Source organism: Triticum dicoccoides, chromosome 5A, assembly GCF_002162155.2.
Source record: "Triticum dicoccoides isolate Atlit2015 ecotype Zavitan chromosome 5A, WEW_v2.0, whole genome shotgun sequence".
Lineage (NCBI taxonomy): Eukaryota > Viridiplantae > Streptophyta > Magnoliopsida > Poales > Poaceae > Triticum > Triticum dicoccoides.
The window spans coordinates 614027153-614034657 of NC_041388.1; the positions used below are offsets into that span (position 1 = coordinate 614027153).

At 42.7% G+C, this 7505-nt stretch overlaps 1 protein-coding gene across 1 annotated transcript; it reads left to right on the forward strand.

Annotated features, from left to right (window-relative positions):
• The first annotated feature begins 878 nt into the window (after nt 1–878).
• Nucleotides 879–2174, forward strand: LOC119298105 (tetraspanin-6-like). Its single transcript, XM_037575623.1, has 2 exons — nt 879–1796; nt 1916–2174. The coding sequence occupies exons 1-2, from the start codon at nt 937–939 to the stop codon at nt 1953–1955; spliced, it is 900 nt and encodes a 299-aa protein (XP_037431520.1). The 5' UTR covers nt 879–936; the 3' UTR covers nt 1956–2174.
• Nucleotides 2175–7505: the final 5331 nt, after the last annotated feature.

Consider the following 7505-nt stretch of genomic DNA (forward strand, 5'->3'; position numbering starts at 1 on the left):
GCACAAAGGTAAGAAATTGCGTGTAAAAGGCGGCATTTGAACGCATCAAGAAAGGCCTGATTACAGGGAGGCCACATCCCATATATGCCGCTAATGCTTTTGTGTTTACTGCTCCAGCCTGCAGGAAAGCGAGTGGGTAACTAAAGCAGCAGGAGGCAAAGCAAGCAACAGGACCAAATCCGTCTCCTTTACCGGCGCCCGATTCTGTTAAACAAATGTGGCCGCATGCTTGCTTGGGGTGCTTTTGTCGGCCCCTCTATTCTTATAAGCCCGTCAGATCCAGCTCTGCATTACCTTAATCATTAAGCACTACCGTGTACTCCTACAAGCCTAAGGCTCCATGACATTGCTGCAACTGTGGAGGCCTGGTATTCTCAAAAACATATGTCGAAATTGTGTTCAGGAAACGGCATTGCGGGTTTTCAGAGTTGGTGATGATATAATTAACATAACACTTTCAGAGTTGGTGATGATACAACTAACATAACAGTATGATATGAAGATTTAGCGTTGCAACTGAAATGTGATTCAGTGGGAGTGCTCTTGACAGTTGAACCATATAAAAATCCATGCAAAAAAAGGTGCACAGAATGGCTGAGAGAAAATAAATAAAACATGAAATGCAGTACTTTGCGATTTTAAATTACTTTGCGCAGGAAAAGGTAGAAAAGGAAACGCGGACAAATATGAATGCGATGAATAATTCGGAAAAGGTGAAAGTTTGAAAACACAAAAAAAGATGGAGTGCCAGATCATACACACACGGATCCACACAAGCTAAAAGCAGTCAAAACAGAAAAAAAGAGAAAAAGAGAAGCAAGTTGGTAGCTGCTTAAGGGAGGAGTGATGATATACAGTGGTAGCAAGCAGCAGCAGCAGCAGGTCGAGCATACTGAATCTATCTCACCCTGCATTGCACTCCATCAGGGATTCAGGATGAACCATGGGCAGCAGCAGCCGTACCACCTGAGCAACACGGTGATCGGCTACCTCAACCTGCTCACGCTGCTCGCCTCCATCCCCGTCATCGGCGCGGGCCTCTGGCTGGCGCACGCCGCCTCCGCCGCGCCGGGCCCCACGTGCCAGTCCGCGCTGCAGGCCCCGCTGCTCGCCGTCGGCTTCGTCGCCTTCCTCGTCTCGCTCCCGGGCTTCGTCGGCGCGCGCTACCACGTCTCATGGGCGCTCTGGCTCTACCTGCTCGCCGTGCTCCTCCTCGTGCTCTTCCTCCTCGGCGCCACCGTGTTCGGCCTCGCCGTCACGGCGGGCGGCGGCGGCAGGATGGTGCCCGGGAGGCCCTACCGCGAGTATCGGATGCGGGACTACTCGCCGTGGCTGCGGGGCCACGTGTCCGCCGACCGGTACTGGCGCACGGCGCTGGCGTGCGTGGCCAGCTCCAGGGCGTGCCCCAAGGTGGCCGGATGGACGCCCGACGACTACATGCGCCGCGACCTCACGCCCGTGCAGTCCGGATGCTGCAAGCCGCCCACGTCCTGCGTCTACGGCGGCGACGGGCTGACGGGCCAGGGCCCGGCGGTGGTGGCGGTGCAGGACGAGGACTGCTTCCGGTGGCAGAACGACCCGGCGGTGCTCTGCTACGGCTGCGACTCGTGCAGGGCCGGCGTGATGGAGCAGCTGCGCCGCCACTGGCACAACGTCACCGTCGTCAACGCCGTGCTGCTGCTGCTGCTCATCGCCGTCTGCTCCTGCGGCTGCTGCGCCTTCCGCAACGCCCGCCGCGCCGAGTACGCCTACGCCGGACGCATGTCCAAGATCCACCCGCGATGGGACTACTTCTGGTCCGTCCTCCTCGCCCTAGCTACTTCGTTCATGTCAAATTACTCACCATTTGCATGGTATACATTCATTGATTTGCTTACGTACTTATCCATGACAAATCTATGTGTGTATGAATCAGGTCAAGGTGGTGGCGTGGCCACAGAGAACAAATCTATTAACTCACTGAAGCCTCCTTCCTTGGTTCACATCACATGGTGTGATTGTTCCCACGGAGAGTGGTTTGGAATTTGTATGAACAAATAATTTCCAAGTGTTTTTAGTCTAAACTAGAGTCATTAGACACATATAAGAGTTACCCCTCAAAAAAAAAAGACACATATAAGAGTTTGCTCCACATGTATGTAGCGCATATCAAGTAAAGTACGTGATTTTTTTTACATTTTCTCCCACTGTGATTATGTGTGTCATGTATTCAATTCTTGTTGCTCATCTAGAAAAATTCAAGCTGACAACAGGGATTACCCAGACAGGTATTGGACTCTCATCCCCGTGCCCGCAAGTCACCCCATACCCGTCCCCGTACCCGCCCGCGAGGACAAAAAGTTTCCCATCCTCATCCGCATCCGGGTTTTCATCCCCGTGTGGAAACCCATATACGCAATCAACAAAAACCTTCGGTAGCAAATTAGTAAAACAAAAGCAACATTTCAGCACAATAAGTAATACGTTATCACTAGGTTCGAATGATTTCCATAATTACTTATCTCAGGTCACGGTGGTGGCGTGGCCACACAGAACAAATCTATTAACTCACTGAAGCCTCCTTGGTTCACATGGTGTGGTGGTTCCCACCGAAAGGAAGACTTGTTAGTTTGGAATTTGTATGAACAAATAATTTCCAAGTGTTTTTGGTCTAAAAGGCAGATGGTTTGCTCCACGTATATGTAGCACATATCAGGTAAAGTACATGATTTTTTATATCTTTCGCCCATTGTGATTAGCGTGTGTCCTTTATTCAATTATCATAGCTCATCTAGAAAAATTAAAGCTGGCAATGGGGATTACCCGGACTCGTATTGGACTCTCATCCCCGTCCCCAGGGACGGAGCCAGGATTGACCATGGGGGGGGTGGGGGGGTAAGACAATGACACTAGAAAAAAATTAGGTTAACACGCTTTCCACTAATTTCTTAACTGAATTAACCAACATGTTGTTACAGTGATAAGAGATCTAGATTCATCAAATTTTATTAGTGACATTTTTTATTAGGAGCTTGCATATCAATTAAATTATGCTTGGGCTATTACCTTGGTTCTTTGAATCGTCATATTCACCATTTCCTCTAAAGGGGCATGCTTGGAAAATTAACCACCTGATGCAATCAACAGAAAATAATTATTAGATATCATGTATTAAGAAATTATAAATGATTGAAAAATAAATAATTCTTACTTACCTCATAGCATCAATGGAAATCTTTAGCCTTAGTTAGGATTAGGCTGCCTCATTTCACTAGATTGTACTGTAGCATCATGTTTTGATGGTTGAGTGCTTGAACCAACTGGTTTTGATAATTATGAATGGATTTGGCTCTTTTACTCTTCATGTCTACACAAGCACAAATAAATAAACGAAAATGTTATAATTGATGATTAATGCTTATAGTTTGTACGATTATACTTCTATAGTTTTTAAAGGCATGAAGCAATCCCAGATTACTGGGTTGTACCCCTAAAAAAAGATCTAATGGGCTGTACTAGTACATGGGCTGAGGATAGGGGGGCGAAGCGGGTTACGTACATGGACGCAAGCAGAAAAATTAGGGAATCGCTGATCGCTATCGAGGGTCGACTCGATCCTTGCCCCTCCCCCCTCGTCCCCCCTTAGAATCGTCCCTGCCCGTCCCCGTACCCGTCCACGAGGATAAAAGGTTTCTCATCCACATCCCATCAGGATTTTCAACCCATGGGAAACCCATATACGCAATCAACAACAACCTTAGCATTTCAGTAAAATAAAAGCAACATTTTAATACAATAAATAATATGTTTTCACTAGGTTAGGGGTGTTTTTGGGCTTTTGGGGCCAAAGAGGCATGATGGGTGTAAAAGTGGGAGGGTATGGGCGAGAATTACCTAGGGTCCACTACCGTTAGAGCCCACGTGTAAGGTCTTGACGGGTAAGACGAGTAACGAGTATGGGTCGTTGTCTTGTGTGCTAGGTAAATGCTGAAAATATTAGTACTTTTCAATTAATCTAATCCACAAGTAGATAATAAGTATGTGAGCGCGTACAGTACATAGAACCAAAACATCTAATTAGAGTCAATGGACAGATATAAGGGGGGCTTATTGGTTTGGAAATTCGTATGAACAAATAATTTCCAAGTGCTTTTTAGTCTAAACTAGAGCCATTAGACAGATATAAGAGTTTCCTCCACATCTATGTAGCACATATCAAGTAAAGTATGCGTTTTTTATATTTTCTCTCATTGTGATTATGTGTGTCGTGTATTCAACTCTCATCCCCGTCCCCCGTGACAGTCACCCCATACCCGTCCCCGTCCCCGTACCCGGCCGCGAGATTAAAAAGGTACCCATTCCCATCACCATCAGGGTTTTCATCTCTGTGGGGAAACCCGTATACACAATCAACAACAACCTTCAATAGCATTTTAGTAAAACAAAAGTAGCATTTCAGCACAATAAACAATATGTCGTCACTAGGTTAGGGATTTCTTTGGGCTTTTGGGCCTAAGAGACGTGATGGGTGTAAAATTTGGAGGGTATGTGCGAGAATTACCTAGGGTCCACTAACTTTAGAGACCACGTGTAAGGCCTTCATGGGTAAGACGAGTAATGGGCACCGGTAATGCTATCACATCCTCATCCCCGTCTTGAGCGTCGGGTAACGTATTTGACACACCAGCTTCGCCGTCGGCATTAAAGTTGGCACATCCCCGTCACCCAATAGAGCAATTACCCACAGAGACGCGTTAACCATTATCTGTTTCTAGTTTAGGTTTGGATCATCTAACTAAAAGTGTGTCTTTTGTATTAGAAGGTAGCCCCGAGACGATAGTAGTCAGTTCGAGCACCTGTTAAGATCCAAGATTACTCAACATGAATTTTTGATAAGTATGTTCTTAACATTCATCTTTGCAACATTTGAGTGCACATGAAGTGTGCGAAAAAATGGCTAAACCGTGGGGGTTTTTTTGTGAAAAGGCTAAACCGTGGTTTATTCAAAGCAATGTTCGAGGAATCCCATGTTGATTTACAATGACGATTCTCATATTGTAGTGGCCTAGTGGGTTGGTTGGTACTCTCTATGTAAAGAAATAAAGAAAGTCTTATATTTCTTTACATAGGTAGTACTGATTATCTTACAATAGTCTACGACTGAACACATTCTTCTCTCATTTCAGTTGGTTCCGACTGATGAAAGCATCGAACGACAAAGCTAATCCACTTTTTTTGTACAAATTCTCGGGTACATAGAAGTTGAATGACAACAGTTGACGGTTATGTTGGCACAGTGAAATTATCGGATTCTTGTTCAGTTTGATGAATGTTGCTTTACAAACATTTTGTATATGTTGTGTTGTACAAGTTTTCGTTGGACATTGATGTTGTTTTACTTGTAAAGATTATATTTTTAGATGTTTTGCACCATCTTATCTTAATATGGCAAACCCTACCTTCCAAACAAATGTTTTATACAAAGGGGATTTTGGCTAGAGGAAGATTTGGGGATTTGAGGAAGAGAGGGATCATCTAATCCTCTTAAATCTCCACCCCCTTTGGGACTGGAAATCCCCCTCTGTCAAACGAGGCCTAAGGGGTTCCCGAAATGCTATTACCAGCTGTAATGAGCGCTGCAGGAGAATCGCCTACAGCCGCTACTAATGGTCTGCGAGCTCAAATGTGGCATTTATGTTTATTTCTTGCCTTTATCGTTTTATTTTTCTCTTGGTTTGTTTTTTTCGTTTCCCTTTAAGGTTCTTTTCATTTTTTTACCACCATCTACTTTTTTATTTTTCCTAAATTAATATTGTGTTTTTTAATATTTTCCCTCACAAACACAAACACGGAAACACCTAAGCTTTTCTTAACACACTAAAATCGCAGATAATTATATACACTCAACCTATGGACGCACGCATGCAACCCCTATCCCTATGAGCATCTTTGAGATACTTAGCCGGCACTGAGATTGATGAAGCCACCATAGACGTCTCGTACTTAACGGGAAGTATCCTCCCATTGAATTAACATCGCTGAAATGTCTGAAATAAATCCAGAAAAATGTGAGTCACTTCAACCTTGGTTGACTAGTTCCACCACAAGGAAACTAATCATCTGTGGTACGCTCAGTTCGCAACACCTAAGTATTTTAAAATACGTGTGGCCACTTTTAAAAAGTGTGTGAAGTTTATTAGAACTCGCATGAATATGTTTATTAAGTTCTTTTTGAACTATATATTTTATCAAGTCTTTTTAGGGTACATATTTTTTAAGTGAGTAAACATATATATGATGGGAGTTCAATCATTTGTAGACAAGAGGGGGCCAGCGGAAAACACCTGTCTGCAATGAAGGAGCTATGTCTCGCCCCCTCTCGGACATAGCTCTGTCTCGCCTCGGGCGAGAGCGCTACTGGGCAGACCCTCTACTATAGTTGTGGCGCATGAATTTTATCCCTGTGGTTTTTCTATTAGTTTTTTCAGTGATGAATTTTTTTCCTTTTTGAATTTTCTTTATTTTTTCCTTTGTTTATTATTTCTTTTTCATCGATTTCTCTATGGTTTTTTATTTGGTTTTCCTTCTTTTTTTCAACACAGGTATACATTTTCCCTACACCTTGTACAATTTTCTTTTACATCACGAAAAATATTTTATATATGTTAAAAAAATTCAAATACATGATTAACATTTGTTTTTTCAGTCATTTGTTTTGACGTCTATGTTATCATACATATTGTACATTTTGGGTACACATTTTCTCCGCTGCATATTTTGAAATTTTGTGAATATATTTTGAACGTTTTGCAAATACATGTTGAAACATGTTTTTGTATGGTACAAAAAGGGCTTCTTAACTATGGGAACATTTTTTACATTTTCATAAACATTTCTAAAAATATCACGAACATATATTCGAAACACTTAACATTATATCAATACAACTTACATTTTTTGAATGGTATGATTTTTTATTACACAAACATTTTTTACTTGTATAACATTTAAAAAAATATCAGGCACTTATATTTTTTTGGTATGGTACACACATTTCATGTAAGTTGACCTAATATTATTTTTACATTGCATGAACATTTTTAAAATGTGCGATAAACTCTTTAAACAATTGACTAAGTTATTTTTTTGAAATAAATGTATTTACTATTTTTTGAGATATAGAAAAAGTAGAAATGGGAAACAGACGTGTGTGATCATCATGTTGTCGGTCTGACGGATAGCTACTGGGCCAGACTACTACCGCCTCCTGTATCAAAATTTGTTTGTATTTTCAGTAATTGTTTCCGAACTTTTTAAAATTTGTGTTACAAAATGTTCACTTTTTCCAAAATGTTTGCGTTTTAAAAGACACCGCTACTGTTAACCCTCGCTACAAAACCTCTACAGCCCAAAGCTAATGGGCCAGCACTCTTCTACACTGTGGGGAGCTCCTATTCCGCGTGTTCTGCGCCCGTAAAGGGAAACAACACCCACGAGTGTAATCTCAATGTAGTTGGTCGCTTGTC

Bases quoted from the DNA above. Each gene is read 5' to 3' on its own strand.
- LOC119298105 (XM_037575623.1), top strand. From the start codon at position 937: ATGAACCATGGGCAGCAGCAGCCGTACCACCTGAGCAACACGGTGATC. The intron at 1,797-1,915 runs GTCCGTCCTCCT...TGTATGAATCAG, and splicing joins CCGCGATGGGACTACTTCTG to GTCAAGGTGGTGGCGTGGCC.